The following is a 23,342-nucleotide window of genomic DNA, read 5'->3' as shown; positions in this document are numbered from 1 at the left end:
ATGTTTAAGTTTAAAGTTAGCTTAAATATATATTTGTTTGTTTTTGACAAATTGGAGATGAGCAAAATTGTTTTATTTGTATGATGGAGGATTGATGTGAAAAGAATTTTTAAATGTACGTTCAGAATGGACAGGACCATATTTCGAGGACGAAATGTATTCTGGGGGAGGGTCAGTGTTGTAAATGTGTATATTGGTTATTTCCAAGTAAAGGAATATTGTTATTATTATATTAAGAGAGTTTATATAAGTTGTCAGAAGTTATTTCTAGTATTTAGTATATTGAATGAGTAATTAACGTACGTTTTACTTTATGTTATTAGCTGTATCGATAACGTCGTATATGGCGCAACTTTGTCATGTATTGTTCAGAACGTTACCGTTGGTCAATATTTTAAGCGTGAACCCAAAAGTGTTCATTTATGAGTTCTTAACTGGAAGAATTGATATGTCTAGATTTGTTTATTTATAAGCTTAGGTTGTATTATTATAAGCATTTTGAGTCGAGGACTCCTATATTTTATGTAAGCGTTTTACGTTATGTTACGTTATGTTTTTCTTCCTGCTTAGAATATTTACTTCCGGTAATTTGAAATAAATACCAGGCAACGTCACGTTCGTCAGTCCGTTTTTTGCTGTGTTTAGATTTGGCTTGCAGCAAGGCTCGTCCCGGGGGTTCCTAGAGGTAAGAAGCAGCGCATTAGCTGTATGCCTCGCATTTTATATTACAAGTAAGGGTTATAATTTAGAGGTAAGAAGCAGCGCAGATAGCTGTATGCCTTGCATTTTATTTATATTGTCATTGTTATATTTAAGATAATCCCGTTTGACCCTTACGAAAATGCAAGTAAGAATATTATTTAAGTATCTTCGCCCCGTATATGTTTATTATATATTATTGTTGGAATATTGTACTTGTATGGAAATATATCGGCAGTTCTAGATGTTTAATAAACGTATCATTTCTACTATTGATTATTTATTCACGCTACCAAGAGAGAACAGACAACAGATTTGACGTCCGTATTTATTTATTACCCCGTGCATTTACTAGTTTTATGAGATATTCGTATTTGCTGGCTTTATAACTATATCAAAACATAGCGAGAAGCAGAAATTACGACACCATGACTTACATTGTAACTCCTACTTTACAATGCATTTATATTTTTTTTAGTTATTTTCTTCTGAGGTTTCGTCCTTTTGTAAGCATAAGATAATCCACATGTACTTATTATATGATGGATAGGTTTTACAGAAAAGAATATAATGAGCAAAAAGTGAATTAAAAATTAAGGGGTGCTAAATATTGAACCAATATTATTTTTCTATAAAACAAATTTAGGAATGATATATCTAAAAAGAAAAATGTCACTTTGTAGAGATAAATAGTTTTTACACTAAGTCTTATGAGTTATTTTTATGCTTATATATCTAACTAAACTCAGACTTGTGCGTTTAATTTTTTCTGGAGATTTTGGTTTGATTCTCACACAGCATGTTTTATCCAACCGCTTGTTTGTCCAAAGTTTCGAATCTGTAGATCTCGCTAATTGTGTTATGTTTGAGCTTTTGATTTTGCCTTTTGAGTAGGGACTTTCCGTTTTAAGTTTTCCGTCCTATATGTTTTTTAATTTATTTTATTATACAATGCTGACACAAGAAAGACTATTTAACATATCATTTAATCAGTCACAACTTTTTGTTCAGCAAAAGTGAAGTATATAAATCTTGTTTGTCATATCTGATATAGAACCTGCAAAAACTAATTACTTAGTACAACATAATATCGATCTGAAATGATTAACGATCAGGTCCTATTGTTTTGTGTGCCAAAATCCAGATTGCTACATGTATATATAATTTCTAATGCTGATCAAATGTCTGTCTTATTTGTAATTGTTTTATCAACATCATTGTCCATGAAAATCTGTTGATAGTTAAAAAAACATATTAGTTTTGCTTCGCTAAAAGATAGCTCTAAAATATATGATTTCGCATCCTGGTGAAACAAGATGAACTATTTGAAATATTTTGTGTTATTTGCATTATTGATCGATAATAAGACTGACAAGTAATAATTGTTCTTTGTTTTTTATCCTTAAAACATGCATATATATAATCCTAACTAAACTTACCAAGGAATGGTCCAGAAGCTTACTCCTTGAAATAAAACTAGAATACCCATAGCGGATCTAAAGTTGACTTTTCCCATAAAATCTGAACCACTGTTGGCGTCAAGTATTCCCCGTTCACTGATACCAGTCGCAATAGAAAATAGTATGAAATGTCAATATGCTGAACATAACAATGAGAGAGACAAACACACACCAGTGAAACACAAAGACAATATGACAATGAAATAGTTTTCCAAAAGTTTTCTATCTGCTACTAAACCACATAAAGTCATTCCAATACATTCACATGCATTATTAGCGAACCAAGATCTGCAATTCTGCTATCGCTAATGCCTGCTTCGTGTGCAAGCGGCGCAATATAAATACTGTTGTATGCATTAGGAACCCTCCCGAAGCAATATACCAAGACATAAACCCACATAAAAGGCGCTTTCATCAAACTGACATCTACAAATTCACAGCAAGTTTGTTTGGTCTACCCTTTAATACAAATTTGCGACGTATTTGTAACATTCAGGACTGGTAATGAATTACAAAAACCAATGAGTAAATTGGAACGTGGAAAACTAAACGCATTTTTTTCAGTTATTATTTTATCTCTGCTATGTTTGGTGGTCAAATGTTGATCAAAGTTACATAATTTATAATTTGTAATGGGGTCGTGTTTTAAGCCTCGATTGGAAGAGACTATTCTAAAGAGATACTAGTATATGTCGTCAATCTTCGATCTCACAATTTTAACATTGTTTGATGTGTACGGGATGTACACGATCAAACAATCATGTCTATATCAAGACATTTTTTTTAAGTTGGTATCATATAACTGATATATATATATATATATATTACATAAAAGAAAATTCGTATTATTTTAGATAAAACCAAAATATTTTCACATTTATTTCTTGATAAACATTATTACCCACCCTTAAAATAAACTGCATATGATTTGGTATATAATGAAATGAGAGTTTTATCTCTTCCTTATCAGGAACACGTTTGCGCACTTTTAATGTTAACAGTACAACGTTACTTGAACATATCTAAATGATATTTAAAACTAGCATATTGTGTCCATGTATATTCTACGGTGTGTGTCCGGTCATTTTATTTAATTTTGTCGGCAGTGCGTTTTAATCTGTGTTGCAGTGGTGGGTATGAATCTTAAAAGAGGGATAAAATAATAAAAACTTTGTTACTCTTAGAATATCTAATGAATATTTTACCGTACGTTTTGTTGCATATTTGCTATGTTTTAATTTGATTGAATGATTGTTGGTTGCTTTACGCCGCATTAGCACAAAAAGGCTATATCGCGGCGAGTTTTAATTTGAAGAAGTATCCCTACACATGTGTCATGTTATTCGAATATTCCAAGAACTTAATATCATTGTGATCCCATACAACATATCCATCAATTGTCAAAGACCATCACGATAGAACACTTGTCTGTATATCCATTTTTAATCAACGGCCCTTACCAAACGTCGCCAAGCCAAAGTAGCAAAATTAAAACAATCAAAATGAAACACGTGTATGGTTAAACATGTATAACTCTGCTTATTACATGTATTAGTTTGAAGAAGATCGACCAACAATTCGCATTCTCTTTTTGTTTTACAATGTTAAAATACCTGATTTCTTAATTTTTTAACCTCTACATGCCAAAAGAAATATACAAGATCGATTTGTTCTCATGTCACATGATTCAAACCTTCCAATGAAACGTGTTTATAAGTATGATGTTATATATATATATATATATATATAAACAAGTCTAAGTTGAATATATGTATGTGTGTGTGAGTATTCGAGGGTGATCAAATACTTCGTTCTCTGGATTGGAATCATACTTTAAAAGAAAGTAAGATCTTTATATACATATATGTATACATATACATACATATCAATTACTGATAACAAGTGTAAAATTGTATTGAATACTGATGATCATTTTTGTACTTTACATATTTCCGTTTTAAGGCTTACGGACATACAGTTTATTATAGGTAACCCTTCTTATTTAGGGGATAATCATGCTTCACTTAAGACCATGATATAATTCAGTGGCTGTCCTTTGCTGCTTTATATTATATTATTTTTTGTTAAATGTCTTGTTCAAACAAAGGTTCAGGAGTTTTTATCGTTTGCATGGCTTAACATCGTTCTTATTTGGGTCCTTTATTTCTTGCTATGTGGTACATGTATGTTCATTTTAAAGGTCGTACAGAAGCCTATAGCTGCAAAGATTTACGTCATAATGGTCTCTGATGGAAATTTCTTCATCTACAACGTATCTTCCTATTTTTACAGAAACAGTCCATAATAGTTTTTGTTTCTTCAATTTGACCAAAATGACGCTTAACTAAAGTAACGGCATGCATCATGCTACTAATCTTTTGATAAGACGAAGTAAGGGAATCTAATAAAATAATTACAAAATAACAACAGTTGTATTATACAGATCATTTCCCTTGTTTTTCCGTCCCCGATTTACACAACGAAATAGTTTGTGTATGTACATGTTAAAGTTGAGCTTGACATATAGTTATATTTGATATTTCTTCATTTTGATCTGTTTCAAGTTTGTTATTCATTTCAGATTGTAGCCTACAAACATCGTTTGTGTATGTCTATTTCTTAGCTAGCTCCTTCTTTATCCCAGAAGAAATACCTTTATATATATATAAGTTAAGTACGATTTGCTAGTTTAAATAAAGAAAATACTTAACTTTAAGAGACGTCATGATCATTCAGTAGTCGGATAATTGTGTGCTTTTGTTTAACTATGACAAAAAAAAAAAAAAAGATGCATGGTTTGTTGTATTCTCCATGCTAACATATACATGCAACAGATATCCTTTTACAGATAGCACATGTAACATATAAATGGTGTTTTTATATAGATATAGGAAGATGTGGTGTGAGAGAGTGTGTGTATGTGTGTGATACATTTTGTTTAAATATTTATACATCTAAGAATGTGTTTATTACATTTTGAGAAAGAACTGAACATAAATACAAATGGCCGAAGAAGAAGCAGCAGTTGAAGGCGTTGAAGAGGCGCTAGTGGTTCTAGCAGAACTAGCAAAAACAATGGATGTAAGTAAATATCAAATGTCAACATAATATATTGCGCCTATAAAGATTAAACAATACTTGAATGACATAAGTGTGTGCAAAGAATTAGACTAATTGTCTAATTTCGTAATTGGTAAAATGTATTTCATGATTTAGCACTAGCCTGATTTTATCAGATGCACTAACGGGTAACTTTTCTTTTCTTATAATTTTATTTATCATGTTCATGTTGCTGTGGATTCAAGTGTAATGTATGGTAATTGTATTGATTTAAGTCTGTTGATGTGCATTATTATTGTTCCTGTACTCTCATAATAACATGGGGTCAACGATGAATCATCTGTACATCTGCGATCATGCCTTTCTTAATTATGGGTTGAGTAGCTCGCATGCTCGTTGTTTGTTTGGCATTACTGTTGTTTGTTCAATACGCGAGTTTATGTTGGCCATCGCTTTATTGTTTCTTTTATTAATTTTGTATATATTATTTCGTCTCACTACTTTTGTGACTTTTTTAAATGTTAGTTAAGGAGGCTCGAGGGTATAAAAATTTCAGAAAAAAATTAAATATTTGTTTTTCATTACAAATTTTATTTATTACCTTTTGTAGTTGTTACTTTATCAAATGGTACAAAAAACATTCAAAACATTTAATTCGTGTTGGCCCAAGATGACTTTTAAAATGTAAACATCATTGAAAAAGTTCCAAATTATCTCCCTTTGGTGGAAAAATGCCATTTTTTGGCTTTAAAATTGAAATATCTCTTTTAACTCATCGATGACCTATAGTTTTTAATATAATTTCGATATATGCTGTATTTTAACTAAATTACTGTAAAATTTAAGCGATTTCTGTAATAAATTTCTTTTTTTATTTCGATATTACCTTTATTTCTCCTATTAGTTCAAAAGAAAAAAAAAACACTTTTACAAAGATGTATGCTTCTTTCGAAGGCAGATTGTGAGCGCAAATGAACGGTGACCCCATTTTTTTATTTTATTTTTCTATTAACTATAAGATAAAGTTCATTTATAGAAAAATATAGAGAAATCCTATATAAATGATTTAGACCCGCGAACCCCCTTAACTAAGAACATTCACTACGAAAACAGTAAAATTGATATATGTGATAACATTATAATAGTAACTGCAATTGACGTGTATACATTACAACATAAAAATATATGTTGACATCCCTCCCAGTATACATGTTTGTAAATGTAATTATTAATCATCACTCCATAAGAAAAGAATAAAGTATGTTCTTTTATTGTAGTTCCCTATCTACGAAATTTATCCAAATTTTTTTATTTTTTTTCAAACCTACGGATAATTCTATTAAAACACAGGAATATTTTTGCATAGATGAAAAAGTCACCTTAATGTCAATAAAATTCAAATAATCATTAGGGAATCTATTTGAAATGTCTATACTTGGAGGCATCTTGCATGCAATTTTAATCGTATCACAGTTATTTTATTGCTAATTGTTGCTACTTGTTGTCATATCGACTTGATTTTTTAAAACAATATTTCTTTTAGAGTGGGAAGTCTGTCAGTTTAATGATAAAGAATACATCAGATGCAGCATTAGTTGACCTGAGTGCTTTTCAAACCAGTGGAAAAATATTCGGTATTCCCCGAAACAGAATAGATCCTGATAGAAATGGAACACTCGGGTTTTATAAAACACCCTTTGGTTTATGTGGGGCTGAAGGAGTAGTAGTCTATAAAATGGCGGACAGAGATCTGTATTTATGTATTTTTTACACCGTTCCATTTATTGGTCTTAATGGTTTTTGGATACAATGGGTAGATAACTTTACAATGGCAACAAAAGACTTAAGCACTTCTATGGCAAGAAACCAATGGGAAATTACAAATCAAATAACGTGGCATGATGTTGATACCACAGGTTATCGCGCTACCGGTTTCATGACACAAGGCGACGATGCTAAGATGATTGTTCAAGTTTCGAATCTAAATTAGCTCTCCGTATAACTTTAGTATGTGCATCTAATGTTTGTATCATTCAACGGTTTATCATAAGCTAAAGAAAAACAAAAATATTCGACTTAAGGGTGTTGTTCTTTTCTAATTAAAACAGTTGATGACAATATTCTGTGTGCTTTTCATATGAGGATTACCGTTGTTTCAATAAATATTCTGTACCAGATATAATAACCAGTTTTCTCCTTGCTTATCTGTTTGATGTCCTTCATAAGTTTCAACGTTTTTGTAAGGGTTCTATGGGAATTACCGGATTCGTAAATTACTGTCAACTCAGACAGTATTGCTTACATGTATTATTGCGATGGTTTACAATAGACAAACTGCAAAATTGATTCGTTTAATCTCAGGAACGTGCGTACAATTAGTACTATTGAAAATTTATATATTGTTTTTCAAGATACATGCAGCTCGTCATTATTTTCGTCTTTAGATAACGAATCGAAATAATGTCTGACTTAAGTGTTATCGACATCCTCTTACATTTAGATATGCAGTCATAGTCGTATGAGGCGTTTGCAAGCACTCTCATATGTACAGCTATAAAGGCATGTCTGTATGTATAAATGTTGCTGTATGGTCGATTTGATTGAGTTAGAAGATAATAACGGTCTGTATTTTGTTTACCATGCAGTCACTTTGATATCGTTCCTGTTCAATTTATTGTCTTTTCATTTCAGACTAAATGGTTTAAAAAAAACTGGCATTTTCAGTTAAGTGTGCTTGCATGAATATCAGTCGGTAATAGCTACATCATCTGGTAAAACATGCATCGGTATGTGTATATTTTCAATGCCTAAAATCAATTTGGAATCAACAATGCTAGACATATTGCAAATGAAAATTTTAATACAATTAAGCCTGCAGGCCGAATGTTTGTGTTCATGTGACATCCCCTTTTATTTTGAAAACGGTAATTTTTGTATCTTTTAATTGTCTATATATGTTGGTTTGATACTGTTTACAACGCCTGTATACACTGGTATACCAAAAGAAATAATGAAAACAAAAGACAGCAGACACCAAGGCGACATTCACGGAAAAGTGACAACACATTGGCAACACACGAACAATGATAAAAAGACAAACAGGCAAACACAGTTCTACATCAGAACTAAACACTTATCAAAATCCAAACCCACCAAAACCCCGGAGTGATCTCGAATACTATGGAACAGTAAACAGATTCTACTCAAAAATGGCAATTGCCATGTAGTTCTTTGTTAGAACACCTTCGATGAATGGATGACGGGATTGCTGTTATGACCAATGGAACACACTAATAATACATAATGGGCAACCAAAGGCGTCATCTGTGAAGTATATTGAACCCCTAAACGTGTTTAGACGTTGCAACACTGCAAGTGCCTAGTTTGTTCAGATCGTGTTTTGAAGCATTGGTGCGTTTGTTGGCATAAATTTTAACTTCTGAAAGCTAGTTTTCTGTTGTTAATCTAAGTGCAATACCTAACCAGATAAAACATTGCTTCTATTCACATGTCAATATAAGACACTACGAACAAAAAAACTCTCCAACCGATTTTCACAATTGACAATCGGATTGTCTATCAGATAACCCGAACTGTTATGAAGACTGTCAACATTTAGTTTGAATAAAAACATCTTTCTGTCATATGAATAACAGAAAACGTTTTACGTGATAACTTTTTCAAAGCCATGTTTTCATATATAAACATAATGAGTATAATGTACAGCGTGATTAAATTATAGCTTGATTATTGATTCATCATACATTTGTAACAGGAAGAAAAGGATATTTTCAACGATTTCATCTTGACATCTTCCGGAGTTTTAAAATAACCACATCCGATGGGTTTTTGTATTGTACCATTGATATAACAACATTAAATAAATTTGAGGCGCAAACTGTATACAATTGGAGTATATATGTATATAGGACTCTAGAGTGCGATGGGGACGTTAACGTACGTTGGTCACGCTAAAGTACGATGGTCTGCGCTAAAGTGTGATGCCTTCATACGCTAAAGTGCGATGGTCCGCGAAAGTATAGAGTACGACACGTAGTTGAACTATGACGTTAACAGTCGTTTATACAAACCATAAATGTACATGCCGGGAAATATATTTCATTAACAACTTATAAACCAAGCAGTCGGGAAGCGAGTGTCCATGACTTAATTGATTTAAACCTAACCGTGCTTTGTCGGCTGAAGCAAATTCGTGTGTTTTTTTCGACTGCTGAAAGGAGGACTTGTATATATAGTAAACTGTATAGATACAAAATAGTATACGCATATCCTGTATCCTGCTTTCATTTGAAGAGAACATATCCATTTAAATTATTTTTACATTAATTGCAGTTTTGTAAATTACTACTTGCTACGAAAATGGAGAAAACTCTGAAAACATCTTCTTTTTCTCGCATTTGAATTAAAGCTCATACAAATAAATATTACACATTTCGAAAATAAACGAATTTTGTCTTTGCAATTTGCACTATTGACTGTAAAGGGAGGTGTTCTTTTAATTGGTAAACTGTGAGAAAAATTAAACAACACCAATGATTCAAATATTTAATACGTCCGAATTGATAAAAACTCATTTCCAGGAAATATAGCATTTGGTGACACCTAAATTACCTTTTTAACAATTAAAACGTGGTCGGTCTTATAAATTTAGAAACAATGACTTAAGCCAACCGGTAAATCATGAAGCCTATCACATATTTATACATATTAGCTTACTAGCCTTTGCAAAAGGACATGTTCTTTAACATCCATGTACATTCACGTTTTAAGCCGTATAATTGTACCATTTTGGTCCATCGCACTTTAGCGTGATACGCCATCGTACTTTAGCAAACAAACAACCATCGCACTTTAGCGTAAGACACCACCGTACTTTAACGTATTCCATCGCACTTTAGCGCGGCCATCGCACTTTAGAGTCCTACATATATACATACACACTTTTATTTCATCAATTACAATAAATCACTTTATATGATAAACACAAAGTTTTAAAATCTTTCTGTTTTCAATTCAACCGCTTGGTTCTGGTATATTTCCCCCTTTTCTATTTTTCCTGATAACGGACAAAATCATAAAAAATTTCCCCCTTCTTTTTCAGACCTCATTGCTGCCAACCTGCTAATTACTGATCCTTTTTTTTTTTATTTTTTCCTGCACCTCGAGTGAAGACAAGTTGAATCTGTCCTTGACATCAACATAGAACACTTCATAGTGTCCTTAAAAATCATCTGTTTTGAACAATGAACATCATGATAAAAAATGTAAAGTTAGTCTACGAACAGTATGGGCATCATTATAAAAACAAATATAAAGCTAGCCATCGCACAGTATGTGTATTGAACACAGGGAAGGTAGCACAGTGAATTTTAAATACTTTCATATATAACTGCCAAGTGAAATGACAAAGATAGCCATGGTTTTTCATACTAATTTTCTACGTATGACACTGACCAAGAGTGTAAGAACTGGTATCCCCCCCTAACCAAAGTATCATGCCTTAACATGTACAAATTAAAAAAAAAATCCCCATATTTTTTAATGTAAAATCAGACTTTAAGCATGATTTTATCCGATTGATTTTGCCATCATTACATTAAATGCTCTGTTTTGTATTGATAATCTATTTTAATCTATCGTCTTTTTAGTTGTCATTATGATTGAAACTATCGTCCGATATAGTCAACATCAGCTCTTTGTGTATGTTGTCGGTTTTTTTTTTGTGAACCCAAACCATACCAATAATTCAATCCTTCAACAACAAATATTTTAAGTATGTGTTTATGCTGTGTTATTAGTCTGTTAAACAATTCCTTATACGCAGTATCGATGTTTATGCTTCTTTCTAACTAATGGAATTTGTTAATCTGTGGTTGTCATTGGTCGCTTTTTGTAATGAAAAATTCTTTGTTTTCTGCTGATTATTATGTAATAAAGCCTAATGTTATGACTTTTGTTCTTTAAGATGTCTATTACATATTGATAGCTTCCTATTATGGATGTACGTCAATGACGAGTAATCCAACGGTGCAAACCAAATACAGAATTCAGCTGACAACTGCAAAACTGGATTCTTTTTTCGTCTTTAAAAGGGACAAGTTGGGTAGAGATTTGTTTTTAGATATTTTTTGTATATAATCTGATTCATTCACTTCGATTGTCAGGAGCGCTTGAATTGATTTTTCATGAAGACATCTATCATGAAAAAAAACTATAACCGTTTGTATCATATACTAAGCACATCTAAACTTAAGGCCTCTACTAAATATGTGAAGGTCAAAACAACGTATTGATTACAGTTAACAAACAATTTATAAAATATCATTTCGTTGCGTATGATGGCCTATAGTTGGTTAATTCTACGGCATTTGGTTTGTGGAGGAGAGTTGCCTCATTTACAATCATAGAATGTATGTTTTTGTGTTACAGTTTTCAAACTAAAATTAAATATGTCTGCCTCAAAAATGCACGATCAATAGTATTCGTAAAGTGCACACCGATTCTTATACTATATTTAAAATAAAAACACATTAAGAATATATGATTTGTAAATTGTTTACAAACACATATTTACAACGATATACACACAAGAGTTGTCATTCTTTGCTTGTTGTTATTGTAATTAACAAATCTTGAATTAAATTCATTTAAATTTACATACATATTGTTTACATACATTTGGCTACATGGTTCCTTATCATATTTAGTAGGTACCATGTATTCTTACGATTACATAACAACACAATCACTACTAGACTCCCTGGACCGCCGTATGAGAAACCAAATCAACTGTTATGTTGTCTGATTTTAGAACAAAACTCCACCAAACTAATTGAAGCTTTATTTAATATTTCTTTTGTTGTTCTAATAAAAGATGCCTATCCCTTTGTAAATCACTTAACACGGAATGTTTTAAATTCAAACCTACCTCTTCTGTTCTAGCCTAGTTAACCCATTAGGCAGACGGCGTCAAAGAATAAGATAAGATGAAGGTAAACATTGATGTCTTATAGTCTTTGGCATTGCTTTGTTTCATAAAAAAAAAAAAAGAATGGCGAACGAAGATAAAAGTATCTTGTCTTTGGGAGGGATAAATCTTTTTTTGTAAAGTAAAACTCTGACTCAAACACAAAATTATCTAAAACTGACACTATCAAGATGCTTAATTTGGTACGTTTGGAGGAAGTCTTTTTTTCATCAGACTGTCGGCATTCTAATTGGAACCAATTGTGCCCAACATTTCAGCAGAGGCTACATTTAGAGTATATATCTCCCAATTGATACGATATTTCCGGACTTGTATTTCCTAACATGATGTCCTGGATAGTGGGTTGCTGCTCACAAGGAAGCTATAAAACCAATAGTTCCAAATGCTGAAGTTGAAATCATATTCTTCGAAAATGTTACAGACACCATCACGAGTTGGTTTACCGTTATGGAATAACCGTTTCATAGATGATATCGGATGTGTTACACTTTCCTTTTTACCACGAATGTGACCTACCACATTATACTATTTACCTGGTTTGTAATAAAATGATTAACACGACGGGTGCCACAAAGGGAGCAGGATCTGTTCACCTTTCCGCAACACATGTTTTCACCCCAAGAGTTTGGTGGGGTTCGTGTTGCTTAGTATGTAGTTTTGCAATTTTGTGTCTTGTGTACTATTATTTGTGTGCTTTTTTAGCCATGGAGTTCATTTGATTCATTGACAATCATATCAAATCTTCTTCTTTATATTGATTGCCAGCTTGTGTAAAAGTTTGTCCATCTGTTATACATACACAGACTTCCCAATAGTTATAGTGATGAAAAAACAACTTTGTCCCATTTCCAATTAAAAGATTTTATCTATTACTGGATTTACGTTTTTCGTCCTCTGTTTTTTTTACAGAGAATATTTTAATTTACAACAAACCTATATATGGACGTTAACATTGAATGTTATATAATTATAACAACATTTCTAAAAAATCAGTATTGTTTGCAGACCTATGTGGCCACAGTGTCATATAAACTCCTGGTAGTAACAGTTACCACCTATTATGGGAGTTGACAGGGAAAACACTCATAATGCCAAACCTATACACACTTTATAATTATGATATGCCATAAAAACTGCATAATCCCATGTTTGATTAACATCAAACATAAAACATATCTACATACTTTAAGATGTCATAGATGATAATAGATTGTCTATCTCAAAGGTGAAAACGTTTTTTTTTTTTATTATACCTGAGTTAACATTTTCTATATAGAATAAGAACACAATATTTAAACTTTATTTCAAAATTGCAATCGTTTTACTATTGGACCGGTCAATAGTTTCAAACTATTGGACCTCGATAAAACTATCTGACCGCAAGCGTCAAAATATTTCGAGGAATTTTCGATGCAGCTACGCGATTTGAGGATTTTGAAAATACCCGGGAGTAACAACGTTGATTTTTACGGATTGTATCTAGGGTTGACGTCATTGCAAGGCGCAGTGGCAGCATTTTAGAATATTTATGAAGTGAACGTTATGGTTGGGTTTCTGCTTTTTATATTACGATAGTTGATTTATCACCGCCATTTACTGTCTGTTGTCTTTATTGATATAATAAAACACTAACTGACTTGATATTCATCGAATAGTAAGTTAATTTGTCACCTCGGATACAACTATTGCTCTCGGCGACGCCTTCGGACATTAGTTGCATCTCGGGGGACAATAAACTTACCATTCTACTCACACCCAGTCAATAGGTATACAAAATCAAACATTCTTACAGTTCTTTATTTTTTTTTAAATAAACATATCTGCCTGTCCTGAGTGATAAACATGTGAATTAAGTTGAGGCAGGAAATAACTGAGAGAAAAAATCGTATTATACCTCAGTTATTATTTACTATATAAAACAAGTGTGGACACAGATCAATGTGGACAATATGTTTGAATGTTTTTCGGTGTTTTCTGATAACACAAAGTCTGTTTTCCCCATAGTGTTTCACAGTGACAGCCATCTTCAATATCAGACCAGTACCAAACACTAAAAATGTGTAGTGTTGGGTTTTTTTTCAATATCTTGGTTTTATGTTCAACTGACAAGATTATCTTGGAGGAGACACTTTTTGTACACAATGTATGGATTACCAAATGATTCTGTTAAAATGAGATCTACTACTTTGCTTTTGGATAAAAAAAAAAATACTAAAAATTAGTAGAGAAACAGAGAAGCTGCATTTCTACATTATATGTAATTTTGATATGCAAGATGGTTGATAAGAACCTGTATGTATGTTCTTCTCGGATGGTTCTAATTATGTCCATTGTGGTGGGCATTTCTTACTTGGAACACTGTAGTCTAGGATCATACCAGTATCATTAGTGAAAGATTCCCTTTACATGTTCGACATTGTTTCTTAGATGTCTAATAGTTCAAAGTGATGATAATACCTGGCATGCACATGGGGCTAGATGAGCAAGACAGTACACTTCTGTTGTATCACACATATATTTTAATTCTTTCTTTGAAATTGTCTTTATCTTAGATTCTCCATGGCCTGATTGAAGTTATATAAACATGATAAAAGACAAATTTACCTGAATGAAATAATTTTAATAACATGGTATATCCAATTTATTTGTTTATGATTCTTAATTTCTCTAAATAGATTATTACAAATAGTGTAGACTAAAATGTATAAAAAATATGAATAAGGTTTTGCAGAATTATTCTTGTTTCAAGGTTTTTGTTATATGGATAGAAATATAAAGGAAACTTATAGGATGCAGTTTTGTTGTGGCCATAGTATACAAATAAACGGTGCTGTAATCCGTCAATTAACATCAACACAAATTAAGGAACCTTAGTTCACATACCCCACGCCCCCACATTGTCACTGGATAAATAAAATAACTCTAAGCAAAAAATTGAATCATAATTTCCTGGCGATAAGCACATCAACATAGTATGTCCTTATTATCTACAAAGTTTCATGAAATTCTGTTGTGTGATTTCAGAGGAGTTGAGATGAAAAACTGTTGCAGTAGTATATTGGTGCAAATAAGTTCAAAGGGGCGTAACTCCTAGAAAAAAATTTGAATCATAATTTCCTGTCGATATGCACATCTACATAGTAATTATACAGGGAATAACTGTGCACCTTATAATCAGCGTGACTTTACCAAATGACAATATGAATTCTAAAAATTCAGGCTAAAACTAAGGGGTAGGTTATTTAATTCAGTCAAGGACCTGGGATGTCGCGGGTATGGTCTAGTAAGCCTTATGCGTTTCGTCCATATGTATGAATGAATAACCAGTTGCACTCGGGACTCTTCAGTAGATAGTGCAAATGGTTAACCAGGTGCTCCGCAGGGCGCAGCTTTATACGACCGCAGAGGTCGAACCCTGAACAGTTGGGGCAAGTATGGACAAAACATTCAAGCGTGATACAGCTCTGAATTTGGATTGTGATCAAATTTTTGACATTACATGGTTTTATTTTTACACAAAACAAATGTCAAGATTTTACAAATCAATTAAAGATTTCTTCTTCAAACTTTTTAAATCTAAAATTAAATAGTTGACACAGCATAGGTTTCTGACACAGAATGAATGTGGTCTAATGAACTTAAAAGTTTTTTTTTGCCTTTGAGCAATTCACTTTGCTGTTGAATATTAATCCTCTCAAAAAAATGTTTGAAGAAATTTTCTTTTTATTTATGTCAAATTATGAAATCTGAAATGAGAAAAATTTAAACCCCCCCTTTTTTCACATCCCCGTTTCCCTTTTTCCAAAACTGATATCAATTCAAATTTCTAATGGAGTTTGCAACAATAACTACTCTTTTAAATACATCATAAAATATTAAAATGTAAAATGAAGTGCTTGTTATCACTGAATGGTAAAGATTGGTTGGTAGTAAAAGTGAATATACATTGTTTATTGTATAAAACAATAAAAAAAACTTCATCCGCAACATTTTATATTGGCAAATTTCCAATGAAGTTATTTACATAAAGTTATTGGCAAATAAAAATAGAAAATGACATCATAGTCATGTCTGGCAAATGTCCAACATACATTATCTAAAACCATTTTAGATAAGATAAGGAAAAAAAGCTTCATCAGCAGCATTTTATATTGGCAAATTTCCAATGAAGTTATTTACATAAAGTTATTGGCAAATAAAAATAGAAAATGACATCATAGTCATGTCTGGCAAATTTCCAACATATATTATCAACTACTATTCTATACAAAGAAAGATAACTCCAATTGAAAATTAATTGCTATTGCACAATATTGTGCAATTAGATATTTCTTGCTATTGTGCAATACTGTGCAATTGAAAATTTCTTGCTATTGCACAATACTTGATATGGAATCCTGATTTGGACCAACTTGAAAACTGGGCCCATAATCAAAAATCAAAGTACATATTTAGATAAAGCATATCAAATAAGCCCAAGAATTTAATTTTTGTTAAAATCAAACTTAGTTTAATTTTGGACCCTTTGGACCTTAATGTAGACCAATTTGAAAACTGGACCAAAAATTAAGAATCTACATACACAGTTATTTACTATATAAAATAAGTACACTCTATTTTGACTATTTGTTTTCAAATGACAAGCGTTGAACTATTGGGCTGGTCAATAGTTTCCAACTATTTGATCGGAAGTGTCATTATTTTTTTTTGCGGAATTACCAATGCAGCGTCGGGATTGGATGATTTTTGAAATACCACTTTAGTTACGACGTCGCGATCTATCTATTGTATTTACGGTTGCGAAGGAGATGTGGACACAAGGAAAACAGTGTTTGGGGAGATAACTCCTACAAAGAAAAGTATTCGGTTACGCAGGGTAAATTTCAAAAGCCCATAAACTGTTCGATATCATATACCAAATATCTAAGCGACATATTGCGAAACAAATGTTTATCGCAAGAACAAAATTTGGCGAAAGAAGAAAAAAAATAATCAGAAGAAAAACAATAGGTCTTTCCACAGAAAAGTGGAAAGACCTAATTAAAACCATTGGAAACACATCAACATGAGAAAAAAAACCAACGGAACAAATTTACAGTCTGAATATGCAAATGATATATTAAAATATCCATTCTGACGTGTACAACTGTATGTACCAGTCAATAAGAAACACTCTACTTAAAAAATATCAACGATTTCTGAAAAGTATTAATGAATTAGTTTCTTATGTCACCAACACATATCCTTCCTTTTATAACTACATGTATTTAATAATTGGAACACGAAATATTAATATTCCTTGCAAAGTAAAAGAGTTTTAATCTGTTTTATCAATAATTGTTCGAAAGTATGTGGCATCCGTTGAATTCCTGTATGTTTACAACTTTGAGGTTGTGTTGTCTCAATTATAGGTTACAGGTTGTTCCCCAACACTATAGCCCTCAAGAAATGTTAGAAGATTTGCCAATGACTGAACACTTTTTACGTTAAAAACTCGTCCTTATGAAAGATAAATGTCTTTTTTTCAGAAGACAAAAAATAAGATCAAAATGTTAACGACAGAAGTATAGAGAACTTTTAACAGATACATTTACAAAATTATTTATTTTTTAAATGTTGCACTGGTTTAGTTCCCATGGGAAGTACAATCAAGTAAAATAAGAAATATTCCGAACTTCGAGGAAAATTCAAAATGGAAAGTCAATAATCTGATGGCACAATCGAAAGCTGAAACATTTTTGTGTCGACAATAAGGATTAAACCTGGTTGTATAGCTAGCTGAACCTCTCATTTGTATGCCAACTGTGTATGCCAGTTGCATTCCATTCAATTATATCAACAACGATGTGTGAACAAAACAAAGAGACATACATGTAATAGATACAAATGTCAAAAAAAAAAAAATACAGCAGCCAAGATTGGGTCATGTAATCATAACTCTATAAAACAAACAAATATGTAAAAATAAAACCACAACAAGTCATATAGATACATCACATTAGCAAAAACAACCAAAACAAGAATGCAAAAATGTTTACAATTACATAATAACGCGATGTTTATGCACATAGTCACGTCATATGTAACAAAGAAACATAAACAATGATAAAGGCATATAGAAAAAACTCATTTGCAAAAATGAGAGACAATAATACATTGTTTTTCCATAACACAATTATATAATGGCGGAATGTGTAAGAACTGAGCAACGTCAAATAAATTCCATCAAAAACAAACTAAACTTTAAAAGTAATAGTCATAAAGACAAATAAAAGAACACCATAACACGATATTCAGATGATAAAACACATCAGAACCCATAACCTGTCCTTCAAGTCCATCTTGCAAGGTTTGTTAAGTTGATACGAAACCAGATACTGATTAGCGATATCATTCAGTAGTATAGTATAAGCTAGTTTTATCTTATTCAAATTCACAAATGTACGATAATAATGTGTCACAGAAATAATCTCCCCATTTATAATCCCAAGATTTCCAATATACCATGCACAGCTGATTAAGTGGTCCGTTTGGCTGGTCACCATACATGTCACTAAATGGCATAACTTGATTAGGATGACTTATCCATTCCATATCATTATCATTGTTGAAATTATAGCCACCAAGCCAGTGTCCATTAACTGAAAAACAAATGGTGTGTTACATATTTAACACTTCAACGTTTAAGACAACTCTATTTTCACTTTTCACTGACTTGAAAAAAAACCTAATAGCAATCTTAAGATGTTAATGTGATATCCCTACAATACTTTGTTATAATCTGCAATAGCTTTTGATTTGTGTTTTAATCCACACAATTAGAATAAAATCTATTGTGTTTCAACCTACGCAATTGTATTAAGTAACATCCAACATTTTTTTGCATTCCAATGTTTTGTTCTGTCATATTTATCCGAATAGCAATACTTAAGATAAAAACAGATTACAGAATGGATGTGTAACACACTTTGGGTAATTCAAAAGCCACAGCAACAACCCCCAAAATGATTCATTTACATGAAGGGCGGAATTGAAAGAATTGCATGTTTTCCTAGCTTTATAACTAGGTTTAGCCCAAGTATTGGTACTGTACATTGAAATTATTTAGAATGAAGTAAGACGCAGAATATTAGTCAACATAAGAATATCATTATTCTCAAATCGTACCTGTTGCATCTAATGTCCTTAGTTCGTTCTTGATATATTCATTTTCTTCAGCCGTTTCAAATTCAGCAAGTTTTCCACCAAGGCTTATACAGTTTTCCTAAAATAAATTTACAGTCAATAAAACATTTTTTGAAACTTTGTCAAACAGTTTGCTGATTAGATAATTTCACGAATATAATGGATAAGAACGGTGTTAAAGAACTGCATTACTTATTTTAACGTTACATGCATTTTGAAACGTTCCCATTTAGAGGCAACTCGAACTGCTTTGTATTCAAATTGTTGGAAACATGAATATCGCTATATATATTTATTAATTGCGTCTCAAGTGCATTCTTGATTAAACTTGATTGAATGCAAGCCTCCGTATGTTAACATTTTGAAAAGGTTGAACATGTTGAAGTCATGAATAAAAATATACACAATACTTCAGAAGCTTCATGACAAAACAGAACATAGTAGCAGGGAAAACACATAGGGACAACCTTGCTTGTGACCGTTTCAAACGTATTTTCAACATCTTAAAAATAATATGATAATGATTTTTAAAACTTTAACCAGAGGATACAGATGCTTGCTGTTTCATTAAAAACAATTCGTTTATCATATGAGCTCCTCCGTCGACAGTTTTGTGTACAATTATCTCTGCCTTTTCAAAGATTATAAATCGAACTTCTGAACAAACTCTCAAAAATGTAAGGAATACTTTTTTTTATATTTTACACAACTGTACATTTTAAATAGACATATTTCAAAGTGTATATGAACATGGCAATAAATGAGTTGACAGTTCCTTCAGTCAACACTAAAACATATTTTTATAAATGAACAACATAACTTGTTATTCTATTTGTATCATTGTGTTTGTTTTGTCAGCGTATTATTCATCAGGATCAGTGTGTCGATTGTGTCTTTTTAAATTAATCTTCTTTCACAACTACAAACAATTTAGTTTAAGTTTCTATTTTTGAATGGCATTATACAAAGGCTCATTTGATATTTTTCACCGTATCATACTCGAGATTTACTCCTCGACTGAGAATTCTGAATGGTTAATGTGGTTATTTATGTCATGTATATTTAATATTGTGTTATAATATTATATATAGACAATAATAGTGCATTGACTTGACATATCAACGATATCAGGATGAGGCTTAGAAACGGGGAAATGCGAGGATCTGCCGAGCTTTTCCCCCGTTTTGGGCCGAATCCTTATATCGTTGATATGTCAAGTCAATGCACTATTATTGTCTTTATACTGCAATCTAAAATAGTACATTTGCAATTGTTGTTTAGTGTGTATGTAATTATTTGATTTAAATATTGGGAAACTTCCCCCTTTTATAAAAAAGCCTCATATCATGCAGGCGGGGAAATGTACAGCACAATGAAATGTACATCTACCTCCAGTCGATGATGAACAAGTTTGTTTAAGAATGAACTAAAATATCAACAATAAGCATAAAACATAATGATATATAGTTTGCAAACCAAAAATATTAAAAAGTGAAATATGTGTTTTTCTTCTAAAAATTGCAAAAGAAATAAGTTTATGTCGTTGTATACATTGGAACCAAGAACAGGTTGAATAGGTAGTATGAATAATTAATTAATAATTTCGTGAATTTCTATTTAAATATTCATGAGAAAAAGTGATATCAGGTCATTGACTGTATATGACATAGAAATATACAGTCAACGCATTTTGACTGCTCAAATAGAACGAGTGCAGTATAAATAGCCATTCACAAGCTAGGCACCATGGACAAGATCATGTGAATCCCTGATATTGTTTATGCTAGTATGTACCTTTGCAGTGGTCCAATTAACGTGTTCGTCTACAACTTTATAGAATGATGTTCCAAAGCTTAGGTCCCCGACACTAGATGACGTATCAACTGAAAAGTATGATATAGATATAAATGAATACATAACTTGGATATTCTTATCTTATGCGAATTGACTACTAGTATCAAAATCCGAATCGGTATTTACCATTTAATTTACAAGAGTGAAGCTTGAAGAACGTATACATTATACATGGTGGTATGAATGAATATCCTGGCCTGGTAAAAGCTGAATATAGCTTTGCCAAAGACAGACTAAAACAAAATATTGTGTTTAAGAGAATGCTATATTTCTTGTCTACAAAAGTGAAAATATTTCATTTTTTAAATATGAAAACAACATTTTAAATTTGATACTAGTAGTCAATTCGCATAATAGTTCTTCCCACCTAACTATCAAATGGTAGTATAATATTGCACAGTGAAAGCACTTGTGTCTTGCTATACTTACAAACATCCGTTTTTCTTTTAATAACCGTCCATCCGTCACCAGGTTCCATTTGAATACCACAATTCCCAGAATAGTCCAATCGGCATGTCGAATTCACTTCATCAAAACTGGCCATACAACATTGGTGATTATTTGCACACAATACAGAACATTTTGTCAGTGTTTTAGAATAAAGATCGACTGTCTTCTGACTTACAAGAATCCTATGTGATTCTGTCAATCTAAAATATACTGATTCTATTTCAGCATTTCTGACTTTTGCAAAGTAAACTATTGTTATTATCAAATTTATAACTTTTTGGTTCATTTCAATCACAGACAGATCAACTCAACCTTTCAGGCAGTGAAATTTAACATTAACTAGAGTATGCTCTACATGCATGATTGGACTATTTCTACCACCGTACGAGTTTCATACATTAAAATACGGATAAAACAATTCACTTAACACCGGATACAATACCTTACTGTTTGTTAAGGGTAAAATAAAACTCATCTTTTGATCATAACAATTTGGAATAAATGATAACAAATACCGATTGAATTAACTCATTGTCAGTTTATATATTTAATAATTCGGTCCATATTTAGAAAAAAATGTTTTTTTTTTCGGGTTCGATATTATACAAATACCGATTGAATTAACTCATTGTCAGTTTATATATTTTATAATTCGGTCCATATTTAGAAAACAATGGCTTTTTCGGGTTCGATATTATACAAATATCGATTGAATTAACTCATTGTCAGTTTATATATTTAATAGTTCGGTCCATATTTTCGATATTATATATTAAGAGTAGCTTTGATTCTTATATGAACATAAATCACTAATAGCCATTTGACTATTCAATATTTAAATCCAAATTTATTCATCTTATTAAAAGAAAATTTATAATGTTTGTGACCGTCAAGATAGCGATATTGAAGTGTTAATTGCTTTCCACTTATATAAACAATATTAAGCAAAAATGCTTTTATATGTCGTCTGTGCCTTGGTAATTAATATAAATATAATGCACTATCGAATCATCTTTGATGTTTTGAATTGTCCTAAAATACCGTAATCAATCTTTGATAAAATATGAAACAGATACTTGATACATAGAAGTCATGCAACTGCAATTATTTTGTTTACCTCATTTTACCCTGCTGTGGTACTGGATATGTATGATTAGATATAATAAGATGTGATAGGTGCGCAAATGAGACTACTCTCAGTCCGGATAAATCCGGATCATCACTCCTTACCATCAAACACACAACCTTTTTTAGCAAGTTTATGACCACATACGTTATCGATTTCCGTCCTTTGAATATATTTTCCGTTGATAAACATCTGTTCAGTAATAATCCCTGAGAAATATCATCAGGGCAAAACGCCTGGATGATTGAAGAGAAAACGAAGAAATATACTCTCCATTCCCAAAATAGATATAAAAAGGAGCATTTTACTCAAGAATTAACGTCAATAGTAAATTGTTCCCTCTATATGCGAGATTTGTAGATTTTTTATTCTCGGCAGTTAAATCTACTTTTTTTATAAAACAATTTAATTACCGCATTCTGAGTCCAGTTTCCTTTATTTCCTATTCAAAAGTGTATAATTTGTGCTGCACTATAAATTGATATATATTCGTATTCAT

At 31.7% G+C, this 23,342-nt stretch overlaps 1 protein-coding gene and 1 long non-coding RNA gene across 3 annotated transcripts; one reads left to right on the top strand and one right to left on the bottom strand.

The window, feature by feature from the left end:
* The first annotated feature begins 3,875 nt into the window (after positions 1-3,875).
* Positions 3,876-7,407, top strand: LOC143083444 (uncharacterized). Of its 2 annotated transcripts, none has more exons than XR_012980706.1 (3): positions 3,876-4,002; positions 5,145-5,240; positions 6,763-7,407. It is a non-coding gene; the product is annotated as an uncharacterized LOC143083444 (long non-coding RNA). The 2 variants fall into 2 exon arrangements; XR_012980707.1 differs by having other exon boundaries at positions 3,899-4,002; positions 5,141-5,240.
* Positions 7,408-18,651: 11,244 nt separating this feature from the next.
* Positions 18,652-21,811, bottom strand: LOC143084241 (C-type lectin domain family 6 member A-like). The gene is made up of 4 exons (XM_076260649.1): positions 21,697-21,811; positions 21,208-21,296; positions 19,396-19,492; positions 18,652-18,869 (listed from the first exon to the last, which is right to left on the bottom strand). Exons 1-4 carry the CDS (start codon positions 21,809-21,811, stop codon positions 18,652-18,654), a joined length of 519 nt encoding a protein of 172 aa, XP_076116764.1.
* Positions 21,812-23,342: the final 1,531 nt, after the last annotated feature.

This window comes from Mytilus galloprovincialis, chromosome 7 (genome assembly GCF_965363235.1).
Source record: "Mytilus galloprovincialis chromosome 7, xbMytGall1.hap1.1, whole genome shotgun sequence".
In the NCBI taxonomy this organism is placed as follows: domain Eukaryota; kingdom Metazoa; phylum Mollusca; class Bivalvia; order Mytilida; family Mytilidae; genus Mytilus; species Mytilus galloprovincialis.
Note: the sequence above shows the minus strand (reverse complement) of the source record. Positions and strands in the feature narration are given on the sequence as shown.